The 15,757-nt window shown below is 50.1% G+C and overlaps 1 protein-coding gene across 2 annotated transcripts in view; it reads right to left on the bottom strand.

The window, feature by feature from the left end:
- The window catches only part of GFAP (glial fibrillary acidic protein), a 32,151-nt gene extending 16,682 nt beyond the window's left edge, over positions 1-15,469 (bottom strand). For both annotated transcript variants that reach the window (XM_060256040.1, XM_060256041.1), the window contains exons 1-3: positions 15,326-15,469; positions 6,089-6,698; positions 495-555 (exon numbers count right to left, since the gene is read on the bottom strand). In XM_060256040.1, coding sequence (XP_060112023.1) covers positions 495-555; positions 6,089-6,591 — 564 coding nt within the window. In that variant the 5' untranslated portion in view covers positions 6,592-6,698; positions 15,326-15,469. The remainder of the gene's footprint in view (positions 1-494; positions 556-6,088; positions 6,699-15,325) is intronic.
- Positions 15,470-15,757: the final 288 nt, after the last annotated feature.

The following is a 15,757-nucleotide window of genomic DNA, read 5'->3' as shown; positions in this document are numbered from 1 at the left end:
CCTCATGAAGGATTTACATGACCCAGAGATTTACTTAGCCACTGAGGTTAAGGCACTGGTTCAAATCTCGGGTTGCTGGCATCCGGATGGGGACTGGAAATTTCTTGGAATTGTAACTGATCTCCAGATGACAAGGATCAAATCCACTGGAGAAAAGGGCTGCTTTGAAGGGTGGATTCTATGGCATTGTGCAGAGGGTTGGACTAGATGACCCTGGAGGTCCCTTCGAACCCTATGATGGAGGTCAGGTGTAATCCTGGGAGAACTCCATGCTCGCCTGGAGGCTGGCAACCGTCCCGAGAAGTTACGTATGTGCTGGGCGGCTCTGACATGTGCAAGTACTCAGCCTGACACTCACGTAAAGCCCCCATAAAGAGACCAGGAATGAAACAGCAGGAATTGTCCCCACCCGAAACGTGGTGCCCATTTGCAGGCTGTCCTGCCTCCCCCCATCTTATCCCACAGCTGGATTCATGACTGTCTCACCGCCTCACCTGTCTGTAGGATGACAAATTGTTTTCGGCTTCCAGGCGCAGATTAACCTCGTCTTGTAACCTTAAACAAGAGAGAGAAAGAGGGGAAAGGGGTGGGGGGTGGAAAGCCTTGTTGACTTATTGGTTCTTCTCTTCAGCATGCAGCAGAGAAGGGAGCTGTGCAGGGCTTGGCTAATCCCCTGCTGTTTATGCGCTGGCACACTCGGCCTCCCCAGTCGCTCACCCTTTCGGCCTCTGTATGCTGGGCGAAGGATCATTATCTTCCTCGTGATCAGAGGTCGTTTTGTAGAAAAACAGGTGGTGGAGCTCATTAGCATAACTCATTAGCATATGTTGCCCCCCCCCACCAGCCAAAAGCAACCAGACGCAAGAAAGGAGAGCCCTGAGTGAGCGAGGCCTGCTTGGGTTGGCTGCAGAGCCAACCAGAGCAAGCAGGCTTCACTCATAAGAACGTAAGAGAAGCCATGTTGGATCAGGCCAATGGTCCAACACTCTGTGTCACACAGTGGCCAAAAAACCCATGTGCTCACCTGGGGATCTCCTTGGCTGCCCCCCCCCCCCACAGTCAAAAGGCCAGCAAGCCACCCACTGCCCAAAATCACTTATGAAGTGGAGAAAGGGTGGTGCTGGCTTCTCCAGGGGTTAATGAGGGCTACTGGGGGCATGGTAAGGCCAGATATTGTTATGCAGCCGCACCTACTATTCAATGGACAAGGTAGGGAGGAGAAGGGGGGCTGTCGGAAAGGTTCAAGAGCTTTGCTCCTGTGAGCTCCTGCTGAATTCAAGGCCTGCTCACGATTAATAGAGCACCGTCTTTGTCAATGGCTCCTCCCAGAGTAACATAAGTGGGGAAACAAAACTCTACCTCCCAGGGGCTTCCAAAGGGTTGGCAGCCTTCTCCCCTGGGGCTGGCAGAGGAGCAGAGACCCTGACAAAGGATGCTTTTGCCCATTTAGCAGTTACCCCTGAAGGTCCCTGAGATTTACTGCAAGACAGCCCCCCCTCCCACATGCTAAGCCTGCCTGCAGGTATCCTGCTGTAAATGTCTCTCTGGAGCATCTGGTACAGCATAGCGTTGCCAATCTCCAGGTGGGATCTAGAGATCTCCTGCTGATACTACTGATCTCCAGTCTATAGAGATCACTTCCTCTAGAGAAAAGGGCTGCTTCGGAGGGTGTGCCCTCCTGAGGTCCTTCTGCTCCCCAAACGCTGTCGAGGTCATTTCCCCAAAGTGCCTTCTTTGGGGGGCCATAACTTGGACCTCGTAAATCAAATCCCCCTTAAACTGGAGGGCAGGATGGAGGGAGGGTAGAGGAATAGCAAGCCAGAGAAACGATGTGAGTTTGGTGTCTCTCTCTTGCACAGCATCTGTTCTGGTGTAGTGGTTAAGTGTGTGGACTCTTATCCGGGAGAACCGGGTTTGATTCCCCACTCCTCCACATGCACCTGTTGGAATGGTCTTGGGTCAGCCATAGCTCTGGCAGAGGTTGTCCTTGAAAGAGCAACTTCTGTAAGATTCCTCTCAGCCCCACCCACCTCACAGGGTGTCTGTTGTGGGGGGAGAAGATATGGGAGATTGTAAGCCGCTCTGAGTCTCTGATTCAGAGAGAAGGGCGGGGTATAAATCTGCAATTCTTCTTCTTCTTCTATATGCTCCTGGACCTCATGAACAAAACCAGTTCATCTGGCCCCAGAAGTTTGTGATGGTTCACTGTTTTTGAAGTGGGCATGCCACGAACCACGAGCCAAATCTCATTTTCCTGGCTAATGCCCATCCCTAAGACATCTTTCCCTTCAGATGTTAGATGTGAACATTCCAAGGTGTCCGTAGAGTTGTCAGCTACCAGGAGAGGGGGGGAAAAATCCTGTCCCTTTAATAGAGGATCCAGGGGGTATTATTTACCTTCAGCTGCCCACGTCCAAATATTAAACCTCCACTAGACATTCATCTCCATGCTTGTTGGCAGCCCTGGATGTCAGCCATCCTCAGCCCATGGCCAGAGGAGAGGGGGAATAAGTGTGGCATGCTGCATGACTCTCCCCGCCTCATAAATAAAACTCTTTTTGTGATTATTCTGTAACTTTTAGAATAGGTCATCCTATGACCTCCTAGTCATGAGAGAGTGACAGAAAAGCGGCCACTTTTATCACTTCCTATCCACTATTATTCTACAGCCTTGGAGAGAGAATGCCATCTGCTGACCTAAGACCTTCCACATTTTTATGATGAAGCCAGGCTGTCTTTCGGGGACTCTCAGGATATCCCTGAAGCGTATTTGAAGGGCAGATGCTGGTCTTGGATCTCCTAACTGAGGAATGAAGCAGGGCCATCCACAAGTGAGGCCAGGCCAGACCGTCCGCATGCTCCACAAACACCTCCCCCAAAGTCGCCCAGTGAGCACCGAACACAGCCATCACCTCCCACGGCATTTGAGAGTCAGCTAAAGGGGAAACAAAGGGAAAATGGGCCTAGTTGAGCTCCCCACTTGTGATGGGGTTCACGTGATGAGCCCCCATCAGTCTTTGCAAGCCCATCTGTCCCCAGATGTTGGCGTTAGACACACATGGCCCACAGATGACCAGTTAAGTGGCCCTCTCCCATATATGAACATATATGAAGCTGCCTTATACCGAATCAGACTTTTGGTCCATCAAAGTCAGTATTGTCTTCTCAGACTGGCAGTGGCTCTCCAGGGTCTCCAGCTGAGGTTTTTCACACCTGTTTGGCTGGACCCTTTTTAGTGGGAGATGCCGGGGATTGAACCTGGGACCTTCTGCTTCCCAAGCAGATGCTCTACCACTGAGCCACTGTCCCTAGGACGTGCATCATGTCACACAGTCAGCACCGGCAGACTGGTGGCCTGCCGCCCCCCTCCACAGCACCCCGTCCCCCCACGCCTCCTCCTCCCTCCCTTCCCCACCTCAGGTCTATTTCAGTGCCTGGAAGGGCGATTGAGCACAGCTCCTGGGCTATCTAAAGGCGGGCTCCCCTCTGCCAATCAGCTGATCAGCGGGTAAAACCACGCTGAGCACTCACTCAGCACCTGGGCAGGTAAGCAGTGGGGAGGCACCTTTAGATAGCCTGGGAACAACGCTCAGTCACGCTGCTGGGCATTGTAATAGACCTGGGGTGGGGAAGGGAGGAGGAGGCTGGGGAGCGGGCAAAGTAGGCATTTGCCAAGGTGGGGAGGCCGAATTCGGATCACCCACCCGGCTAGTTTGCCTAGTGGGTGAGCCGGCCCTGCACACAGCAGAACATAACTCTTTCAGATTTGGATGAGATTTATCTGGAATGCATTTGCTACGCTTGACTGAATTAGGGTTGCTAGGTTTGACTCAAGAAATATCTGGGGACTTTGGGGGTGGAGCTGGGAGCAAGGCTGTGACAAGCACAAGCAAACTCTGAAGGGTGTTCTGGCCATCACTTTTGAAGGGACCTCACACCTTTTAAATGCTTTCCCTCCTTTCGGAAATAATGGATAGGGGCACCTTCTGTTGGGGCTCATAGAATTGGACCCCCTGGTCCAACCTTTTTGAAACTTGAGAGGTATTTTGAGAAGAGGTACCAGATGCTCTGCTGGGGGGAGGCAGGATGAAAATGTGACAGAGAAAATGTGGCACTGTCCGTCTGGCTGGCTGTCTGCCAAAAGAGCCTTCACACGTGATTTGGGGATGTGTTTGAATCAGTCGGGATTGATTTGCACGATAGGTTTGCCACTGATGTGCTGGGCACCTGAGTGTCATGTGAAAGCACAGATGGGGAAGGGAACAGTGTCCCCCATTCAAGGTCAGATTAAGGACAACTGGTGCTGCCCTTTGGCACTAAAACACACCTTGTTTAGGAAGAGGGGGGGAAAGGTAAAATAAATACTCAAATAAAGAGCTGAAGGGTCTGTTCCACAAATCAGCAGGTGAGTTAAATGTAAGCTAGACCCAGCCAGTTGCATTTACACATCTCTCCTGTCATGAGTTGGAAACAAATGTGATCTCTGATGACACGTTCAAACCAAGCTTTTAAACTTTAGTCGCTTACCATGCCAAGGAACAAAGTCTGAGTCCAGTGCAATCTTTAAGACCAAGAAAGCGTGCATGCTACAGAGTTTGATTCTGGGCACAAGCTTTTGCATGCAATCACACTTCTTCAGATACAGTGAAACAAGACTTTTTCAACCATTATGTATAGGCAGAGAGAGGGTGGAACTGGGAAGGGTTAGTTGCCAGGAAGGGCTAGTTAGAGTCAAGATGCATAAATAACCCAGCAACGAATATAGCTAAGATTGAATTCACGTATTTGATAAGACTGGCGGATAGCAGCAAATTACTATATAGATAATAAAATAGTTAAGAAACAGACGTGAGAACTAAATTTGAGTCCAGTGGCACCTTTGAGACCAACAAATATTAATTCTGGGTCTAAGCAAGAACCGAGTGACTTAGCATGCCAAAGAAAACCGTTTTTTAACAATGCAGACTAGTCAAACACGGCAGATAAGGACAATTTAGAAACAATTCGACTAAAGTTGAGTGCGGCAGTGAAAGAGTTAAGGGCATGACCGCTAGGGGGGAAAGCTCTGGAGTGCCCCCCCTTCCCTCCATGCCCAAAGTGAAGCCCCTGCTTCTTTTACTGTTAATCCAGGGCTGCCCCCACTGATCCCCTCAGCCAACAGAGCAACTGAGCTCTGTTTTGTGGAGATCGGTCATAATTCTGAGAGATCTCCAGGTCCCACCTGGAAGTTGGCAACTCTAGTTGTGAGTCTTGAAGGGTTCAGAGTCTCCTGGCTATTTTGACTCCACAAATCTAATATGAAGGGATTTTTTTTGAGCAGGAACGGACAGGAATGCCGTTCTGGCTGGCTTGGTGTAAGGGGGTGTGGCCTAATATGCAAATGATTTCTGCTGGGTCTTTTTTTTTTTTTTTTACAAAAAAGCCCTATGTGAAACAATGGTGATGTCAGGGGGTGTGGCCTAATGTGCATATGAGTCCCTGCTGGGCTTTTTCTACAAAAGAAGCCCTGTTGATATGGTTTCCTCTTCCTATCTTAGTAGTCTGTTTTCTTGCTTGGGGCAATAAAACATCTTCAGTCAGCCTGTTCTAAATGGGTCAAGTGAGCAAGCCAAGCTGCAAGCGGGAGGCAAAAATCCATCCCACTCAACCTCTCTAGCCAATTGTACTTTCGGGAAATTTTGTTCTTAACTTTGAACCAGGTAATCAGTTAAGGCTGCCAACCTCCAGGTGAGCCTGGAGTTTCCCTGCTATGTTCAGGGAAACTGAGATCAGATCCCCTGGAGAAAATGGCTGCTTTGGAAGGTGGACTGTATGGCCTTGTGCCCTGCTTCTCCTTCCCAAGTCCCCCTGTCCACCTCAGACTCAGTCCAACCCCCCCCCCCCCCAAAAAAAAAAATCTCCAGGTATTTTCAAGCCCAAATCTGGCAAACCTAATCATAAAGATCTGAGTTTCTGCTTGATTTTTTTTAAGGGGGGGGAGCAGTTCACATCCTAAATTCCCCCTGGCCTCCCCATGCTGCTCCCCTGCTGATATCTACCCCCCACCCACCCCCAGGGGGCTGGAAGGAGATTTGCAGAGTTCTCTTACTTTTGCCGGAGTTGGCTGAGGTCCTCCAAGAGATTGTCCCTCTCGATCTCCAGCCTGGCCTTGGAACTGGAGAGCTGGTCGACTTGGCGGCGCAGTTCCCTCAGCTCCTCCTGGTAGATGTCCCCCAGCTTGGTGGGCTCCTTATCCCGGACTTGGTTGAGCTCGGCCACCAGGACTTTGTTCTGTTGCTCCAGGAAGCGGACCTTCTCGATATAGCTGGCAAAGCGGTCATTCAGCTCCATCATCTCCACCTTCTCGTTGGTGCGGGTCTCCTTGAACTCTGTGTTGAGGGCGTCCGCCAAGGAGAAATCCACCTTGTCTGGGGAGTATTTGGGGCCAGCACGGAAGCTGAGGCTGGCTGTCTTCAGCTTGGTGACAGAGAAGCGGGCGGTGGGGTTGGAAGGCACATATCTGCGGCCAGGAGAGAACCTCAAGGCCTGGTGGACAGAGCCAGTTGACGGGCCAAAGCGTCTTCCGTAGGATGACAGCTTCTGTCCCTCCATGGTCAGGTTTCTCCTCTGGGCTCTGTGGACTCAGACAGATCTTTCCCTCTGTGCTGCACAGGGTTTTATTCAGACGGGTGAGCCCGCCCCGTGTGTGCCTTGATGGGCTAGAGATGGAGGAGGGGAGGAGGGCTGTCTGCCAGCTCCTGCCGCCTCTCATCAGCCATGCCAAGTGCCCAGTGCCTTGGCAAAGCAACAAAAGAACTTGAGGCAGAAGCCCTGGATGTTCATGAGGGGACTGCCCTCACACGGGCTACGTGTCCGAGGCCTTTGTCCACCCACGGAGGCTTTTTGCCAGGGGTGCCAGTTGTCACAAAAAACAGGGACACGTCCCTTCTCCTCTCAGAATGACAGAGCATCAGAGTCTTTGTTTGTACCCAGGAGGGTCCAAAGCAATCCTTCCTCACTACTATTCATTGTGAAAATGGAGAGACCGGAATCCAGGTCTAAGGGTGACACCCCCCCCCCCCCCCAATTTTTAACTGCCTTCAATGTGGAGGTTGCAAGCAGTATTGGCCTCAGGGATGCCAGGCCCTGGTGGGACCGTAGGATCCCCAGGTACGACAGCTCATCTCCAGACTAAACCAACCAATTTTTATTTAGAACGTCAGCTTTCGAGTGCTCTTAAGCACGCTTCATCAGATAGTGATAGTTTGTGAGTTTCCTGCATTGTGCAGGGGGTTGGACTAGATGCCCCTGGAGGTTCCTTCCAACGCTATGATTCTATGATCAACAAAATGTTGTTCCTGTGTGTGCACCCAAAAGTTTAGACCCAGAATGTTGCTCTTAAAGGTGACACTCAATTCAAATTTGGTTCTGCTGCTACAGACCAATGCAGCTCCCACCTGAATAATTCTTTTCACTGAGCCTGTTTCCCTCCCCCACACACAGATAAAGTTTTAGTTTCCATCCAAGACTTCCTTCATTACAAAATAGGAGTCGATTGCACCTTTAAGAACAACTTAGTTTTATTCAGAATGTAAGCTTTCGTGTGCTCTTAAGAGTCATTGACAGACACGCTCACATTTTGACATATTACGGTTTTGTTGCTTTCGCGTGCTCATGCTACTCAGATCAAACGTTTGCCCAATGTGTTAATTTTACTATTCTGTCATTGTACCATTTTACATTCGAAACCACTGCCTACCAGAGAATTTTACTTCGCTGTCATTGGTTCTTAAACCTGTACCATGTTGCATTCTGGGCCACTGCCTACCAGCTAATATGGCTCTGCTCAGCTATGTATGGCTTTGCTCACTGTGCTGGATTCCTCATCTGATGAAGCGTGCTTAAGAGCACACGAAAGCTGACGTTCTAAATAAAAATGGGTTGGTCTTAAAGGTGAAACTTGACGCCTGCTTTGTTCAACTGCTTCAGACCAACACAGCTGCCCGCTTGGATCCATCTCCAGACTGCAGTTCTCAGGGTTGCTAGGCTCTACCTCGCTGCCGCAGGCTCCACCTCTGACATCTCCAGGTATTTCCCAATCTAGAGTTGACAACCCTACAAGAAACAGATCTCTGTTGCCTGGAGATCCATTGTAATCCCAGGGGAACTTCAGCCACCACCCGGATGCTATGTAAATTCTGAAAAAGTACTGTAGTAATGGAATGGCATTCCTTCAGGTCAGAAGGTACTCAATATGCCACTGAGGAAGAGCAGAGGGCATGTCCAAGTAACCCCAGAAAGAGTGAAGTAGCTGGGCCAAAGCCAAAAGGACGCTCAGCTGTGGATGTGTCTGATGGTGAAAGAACAGTCCAATGCTGCAAAGAACAATACTGCATCGGAACATGGAATGTAAGATCTATGAATCAAGGTAAGCTGGATGTAGTCAAACAAGAGATGGCAAGATTGAACATTGACATCTTGGGAATCAGTGAACTAAAAAGGACAGGAATGGGCAAATTTAACTCAGAGGATCACTACATCTACTACTATGGGCAAGAGTCCCGTAGAAGAAATGGTGTGGCTTTTATAGCTAACAAGATAGTGAGGAAGGCAGTAATGGGATACAGTCTCAAAAATGACAGAATGATCTCAGTCCGTATCCAAGGCAAACCATTCAATATCACAGTAATCCAAGTCTATGCCCTAACCACTGATGCAGAAGAGGCTGAAGTGGACCAGTTCTATGAAGATCTACAACACCTTCTAGAATTAACATTAAAAAAAAAGATGTCCTCATTATAAGAGACTGGAATGCCAAAGTAGGAAGTCAAAAGGTAATCGGAACAACGGACAAGTTTGGCCTTGGAGAACAAAATGAAGCCGGGCAAAGGCTAATAGAGTTTTGTCAAGAGAACAAGCTGGTCATAGCCAACACCCTCTTCCAACAGCCTAAAAGGCGACTCTACACATGGACATCACCAGATGAGCGACACAGAAATCAGATTGATTATATACTCTGCAATCAAAGATGGAGAAGCTCCTTACAGTCAGCAAAAACAAGACCTGGAGCTGACTGCGGCTCAGATCATGAGCTACTCATTGCAAAATTCAGGCTTAAACTGAAGAAAACTGGGGAAGCCATTAGGCCATTCAGGTTTGACCGTGATCACATCCCTTATGAATATACAGTGGAGGTGAAGAATAGATTTAAGGGACTAGAGTTGATAGACAGAGTGCCTGAAGAACTATGGATGGAGGTTCGTGACATTGTACAGAAGGCAGCAATCAGCACCATCCCAAAGAAAAACGAAATGCAAGAAAGCATTTGATGAGGCTTTACAAATAGCTGAGGAAAGAAGGAAAGCGAAAGGCAAAGGTGAAAAGGAAAAATTCACCCAACTGAATGCAGATTTCCAGAGAACAGCAAGGAAGATCGAATCAGTCAGCCCTAAGGAAAATCAACCCAGATTGTTCCCTGGAAGGTCAGATGCTGAAGCTGAAGCTTAAATACTTTGGCCACCAAATGAGAAGGGAGCACTCCCTGGAGAAGACCCTGATGCTGGGAAAGACAGAAGGCAAGAGAAGAAGGGGACAGCAAAAGATGAGATGGTTGGACAGTGTTACTGATGTAACAAACATGAATTTGAGCAGACTTCGGAGGATGGTAGAAGACAGGAGGGCCTGGCGTGACTTGGTCCGTGGGGTCGCAAAGAGTCGGACTCAACTGTGCGACTGAACAACAACAATGGAATGGCAAGAGAAATAACAGGAGCTCCTCTGTTGCAGCTCCAAAACATAGATGGGTAAGGTGCTGGTTGAACTGGAGTGAAGCATTCATATGCATCCAACTTTATTCAGTCTCCTTTTTCGTGCTCCAGGCTTTACCATAGAATTACGGCCTGATGAAGGGTCAAAATGGAGATATACCTGGGACATCCGTTGCCGTGAATATTGCTGCATGTTTAAAATCTAAATTTTATGGTTCAACGTTGCATATGCACGTACTGCATCCTTTAAGAATAATTAATAATAGCAAGGTTTTCTGTAATTACCTTTTTATGTACATTCCATTACTACGGTGCTTTTTCAGAATTGACATACTATTTAACACTGTATAGACGTTTATTTGTTACACCATCTGGAGATTGGCAACCCTAGCTTCTTTCACACTGCACCGTCGGGGAGGGTTGGTGGCTCAGTGGTAGAGCATCTGCTGGGTAAGCAGAAGGTCCCAGGTTCAATCCCCGGCATCTCCAACTAAAAAGGGTCCAGGCAAGCAGGTGTGAAAAACCTCAGTTTGAGACCCTGGAGAACAGGGGAGGGATGGTGGCTCAGTGGAAGAGCATCTGCTTGGTAAGCAGGAGGTCCCAGGTTCAATCCCCGGCATCTCCAACTAAAAAGGGTCCAGGCAAGTAGGTGTGAAAAACCTCAGCTTGAGACCCTGGAGAGCCACTGCCAGTCAGCGAAGGGACGGTGGCTCAGTGGTAGAGCATCTGCTTGGTAAGCAGGAGGTCCCAGGTTTAATCCCAGGCATCTCCAACTAAAAAGGGTCCAGGCAAGTAGGTGTGAAAAACCTCAGCTTGAGACCCTTGAGAGCAGGGGAGGGACGGTGGCTCAGTGGTAGAGCATCTGCTTGGGAAGCAGAAGGTCCCAGGTTCAATCCTTGGCATCTCCACTAAAAAAGGTCCAGGCAAGTAGGTGTGAAAAACCTCAGCCTGAGACCCTGGAGAGCAGGGGAGGGATGGTGGCTCAGTGGTAGAGCATCTGCTTGGTAAGCAGAAGGTCCCAGGTTCAATCCCCGGCATCTCCAACTAAAAAGGGTCCAGGCAAGTAGGTGGGAAAAACCTCAGCTTGAGACCCTGGAGAGCCGCTGCCAGTCTGAGTAGACAAGACTGATTTTGATGGACCCAAGCTCTGACTCAGTAGAAGGCAGCTTCATACGTTCCTATGTTCATACAGGAGTCTCAGATGTGTTTCACAGTACAAACTTGCATTGCCCACTGGCCACGTCTGCCAAGCCTCACCAGCCTGCCTTGAACTGAGAAGAGACTCTAGAACAACAGCACAACTACGCCTGGCCAGGAGTCAAGCCGTTGTCCAGGAGTTCATCAGCTTCTTTGCCGGCCTCGTCTCTGGCCCACAGCTGCGCTCCCAGCTCCCGCCAGGCACTCGCTAGCCTCCCCCTTCATGAAACCGCTGCTGTTGTTCAGTCTGCCATCCCATCCCATCCCTCTGGAGCCAGAAGCAGACAGGCCCACAAAGGCCTTATGAATGGACCCGAGGCCCTGGCCTGGCGTGAGGGAGCCCCACGCTTGAAACAGAAGGGGCTCTGTGCTCCATCAGAGGCTCCGAGGTGTTCCCCAGTTATATGCTCAGCATGGCAAGATTGATACCCTCTCTCTGGCATCGGCACAAGTGCGGCGGCTACTGTCAGAACACGCAGTCCCCCCCCCTCCCATCTCAAATCCCCAGCCTGGGAAGGTCTCCGCAACACAAAGAGAGCCAAGTTAATGAGAAAAATCCTATCTAAAGGTTATGGGAAGCAGAGTTGGCCCCATACATTCTGCTACCCCCCCGACCTTCTACCCGCTTCAGAAAGCAGGGGGTGGGAGGTGGGGAATGTCTGCTGGGCACTCCGTTATTCCCTATGGAGACCAATTTCATAGGGTATAATGGAGAATTGATCTGGGGTTCTGGGAGGGACTGTTTTTTGTGGTAGAGGCACCAAATTTGCAGCATGGCATCTGGTGCGTCTCCTCAAACCCACCCCTTTAAGTTTCAAAAAGACTGGACCACGGGGGTTCAGTTCTATGAGCCCCAAAAGAAGGTGCCCCTACCTTATTTCTAGTGGAGGGAAGGCATTTAAAAGGTGTGCTGCCCCTTTAAATGTGATAGCCAGAACTCCTTTTGCAGTTCAATTATGCTTGTCACAACCTTGCTCCTGGCTCCACCCCGGGGCCATAGCGAGGATTTTAAAAGCCATGGGGCTTTTTAAAAAGCCAGGGGGCACCCTTTCCCCTTCACCGCGGGGCTTGCCGCTTCTCAGAGGCTTTCTGGGGTAGGGGCAAAAGCTGGAGGCTCTGAAAGTGGCCTAGTCAAGGCAGCCAACCCTCAAACTTTGGAGTCAAGAAGGGACTACACTTTGTGTGCAAGCAGGGGGTTTTCCATCTCCCCCCACACCAGCGCTTTGCAGCCAGCAGCTCCATCCATCCCCCCCCTCCTCGGCCCATTCCACAGGGCTTCCTTACCTTCCCACTCCTCTGCCTCCTTCCACTAGGGTTGCCAATCCCCAGGTGGAGGCAGGGATCCCCCGGTTTGGAGGCCCTCCCCCCGCTTCAGGGTCATCAGAAAGCGGGGGGGGGGGGGGGAGGGAAATAGGCTTCCCAATCCCCAGGTCCCAGAGGGGGATCACCCGGTTTTACAGGCTTTCCCCCTCCCCCAGCCAGCTGGCCGGCGGGAGAAGCCCCACCCCCACAGCCATCATGCACCTCCATGAACGATTTCCAAAAGGAATGATGGGGAATTGAGCCGTGGGTATCTGGGGCTCTGTGGGGGGGGGCTGTTTTTTGAGGTAGAGGCACCAAAATTTCAGTACAGCATCTAGTGCCTCTCCCCAAAATACCTCCAAAGTTTCAAAAATATTGGACCAGGGGGTCCAATTCTATGAGCCCCAAAAGAAGGTGCCCCTATCCTTCATTATTTCCTATGGAAGGAAGGAATTGAAAAGGTTGCCGTCCCTTGAAATGTGATGGCCAGAACTCCCTTGAAGTTCAATTATGCTTGCCACACCCTTGCTCTTGGCTTCGCCCCCAATGTCTCCTGGCTCCACCCCCAAAGTCCCCAGATATTTCTTAAATTGGACTTGGCAACCCTAGAGGGAAATGTCTGCTGGGAACTCTGTTATTCCCTATGGAGATTTATTCCCATAGAAAATAATGGAGAATTGATCCGCGGGTATCTGGGGCTCTGGGGGGCTGATTTTTGAGGTAGAGGCACCAAATTTTCAGTACAGCATCTAGTGCCTCTCCCCAAAATATCCCCCAAGTTTCAAAATGATTGGACCAGGGGGTCCAATTCTATGAGCCCCAAAAGGAGGTGCCCCTATCCATTATTTCCTGTGGAAGAAAGGCATTGAAAAGGTGTGCCGTCCCTTTAAATGTGATGGCCAGAACTCCCTTTGGAGTTCAATTATGCTTGTCACGGCCTTGATCTTGGCTCCACCCCTAATGTCTCCTGGCTCCACCCCCAAAGTCTCCTGGCTCCACCCCCAAAGTCCCCAGTTATTTCCACTGCTCAGCTCTCCTGGCTCCAGCTGCCACCGATGATGCTTTGGTGGCTCAGCCATGGCAACCCCCCCCCCCAAAACCCAGGCTGCCCCCATGGAGGGCTCCCTGAAGGTGAGGGGGCCCTGTTTGGAAGTCAGGGGGCAGTGCCCCCACAGGCTTCCCTGTGGCTACAGGCCTGCTCCACCCCCAAAGTCCCCAGATATTTCTTGATTCAGGCTTTGGAACCCTACCAGCTGGGGATGCCAGCCCCCCAGGTGGGGCTTGGAGATATCCAGTTCCTCTGGAGAAAATGGGTGTTTTAGAGGGTGGTCTCTATGGCATTGTCCCTCATTGAGGTCCCTGTCATTCCCAGGCTCCACCCCCAAGTCTCCAGGAGTTTCCCAGCCGGAGCTGGCAACCCTACCCTACCACCACAGTAGCCAGGGAGGCCCTGTGAACTCCAGCTAAGGGCTCTGGGACCACCACCACACAAATCATGCACTGCTTCACAGGACGCCTCCGGGAGTTGCTTCCCCTTCTTCCCTAGATCCTGGGTGACTTTGTCCTGATGCTAGTGCTTGATCTATAATTTATGTCTGCCTGCTGGGTAGGGGTGGGGCAGGACGGAGCATGGGGGTGGGTGGAGCCAGTCTTGATTGAAAAGTGAGGGTAGCCATCTCTGGGCTGAGAGATACCTGGTAGGGTTGCCAAGTCCAGTTTTTTGGTGCTTCATGTCCGATTCCTGATGCTCTTCCACCTCCCCTGCCCCTGAATAGAGCTGTATCAACTTTTTCGCCATCTCTGGCAGCTTGATTTGCAGCACAGTTGGGATTACCAGGGTGCATTTATTTCCCTGAAGGAATCTACACCATTTTTTTGGTTGGGGGTTTCTTCCCACTCCTTATCCCTGTTGAGATGCATGAAGCTTTCTCTCTCTCAGCCCCTAGGCTGCCACCTCCTCTCTCATCTGTTGTTACATCCGTGTAAAAAAAAGAGGAAAAAAAGAAGTAAAAGGAGCACCCCCCCCCCTTTATTAAATAAAATGTGGTTTGTGAAAGAGGATGAGAGACACCGGATAATTTGTTCCATGCCTGTTTGGGGAAAGTTGGATCAGCTGAATGGAGGGGATGAGCAAAGGGGCTGCCCTCAACTCAGTGCTGGGGGTGGGGGGAAGAATAGCCCCCTTGCTCTTTGAACTAGGGGTGGGAGGGGGGTGGGGTGCTTTCTACGGAATGCAATAGAATAGGCTTTTGGGGGTTTTTTAATTTGCCATGCTCGAGTTTGAGCCTACATCTTATCACATCTCCATACGAAAAGGAATAAATGGGGGCGGGGGGAGGCTAACCATAACAACAACGAATTGTTGTGCTGGATATTATTATTGTTATTTTTCTGATATCTGAGGTCTGCCATACAATCCACAAAGGTGCCAAGGGGCAGTCTTTAGTGTGCAAGTCCTGGTGGTTTCTTCTTGTTCCCAAACATTAAAAGCAAACTGTAATAAATCATAAACAAACATACATGTATTTATTACAGAAAGTTAAAACCATTTAAGCCTCTATCCTTTGTACAATCATAAAACCACAATGGGAACCCACTAAACTTAAGTAGGTTCCCATTGTGGTTTTATGATTGTACAAAAGATAGAGGCTAATGGAAAAAAGGAAAGGAAAGGTCCCCTGTGCAAGCACCAGTCGTTTCCGACTCTGGGGTGACGTTGCTTTTACATTTTCATGGCAGACTTTTTACAGGGTGGTTTGCCATTGCCTTCCCCAGCCATCTACTCCCCCCCCCCCCCCCCGCAACAAGCTGGGTACTCATTTTACCGACCTTGGAAGCATGGAGTCAACCTCGAGCCGGCTACCTGAAAACCCAGCTTCCGCCGGGGATCGAACTCAGGTCGTGAGCAGAGCTTAGGACTGCAATACTGCAGCTTTAACACTCTGCGCCGCGGGGCTCTTCAGAGGTTAATGAGGGGGCCCCTAAACGATTTTAATGTTCTGTAATAAATACATGTATGTTTGCTTATGATTTATTATACAGTTTGCTTTTTATATTTGGCCCTTTAATTGCATATTAACCTTTTAGGTTTCTTACTCCAGAGTTTGGGTTAAGTTTCTTTCCTTCCTTTGTTTTTTCTCCTTGTTTCCCGCCTTCTTGCTGCAGCACAGCATTCAAACGTTGCCTCCCTTTTTTGTCACTGGCCAGAGCTGTGTAGTTAACCCAAGCGAGAGGAGGCGGCCAGGGAATTTTCAAGAGGGAGGCCCGCCTTCGCCTCCCGCCCATTGGCTACTGCCGCCATCCCGTCTCTGCGATTGGAGAAACGTCCCCTGCCAATCAAAGCGTTAGCATGATCTCGGAGGAGATGAAGAATCACGGACCTTAGAAGCAGCAACCGGAAGTGCCCGCAGGGTTTGATGGGAAAATGGAGGCTTTTTCCTGGCTCAGCGGCTTCTGGCTGCTATGGAAACGCGGCCCTGGCGTCGTTGCTATGGAAACCTGAAATTTTTATC

This window comes from Heteronotia binoei, chromosome 15 (assembly GCF_032191835.1).
Source record: "Heteronotia binoei isolate CCM8104 ecotype False Entrance Well chromosome 15, APGP_CSIRO_Hbin_v1, whole genome shotgun sequence".
NCBI classification, from domain to species: domain Eukaryota; kingdom Metazoa; phylum Chordata; class Lepidosauria; order Squamata; family Gekkonidae; genus Heteronotia; species Heteronotia binoei.
The sequence above is the reverse complement of the archived record's forward strand: the minus strand, read 5'-3'. Positions and strand labels throughout refer to the sequence as shown.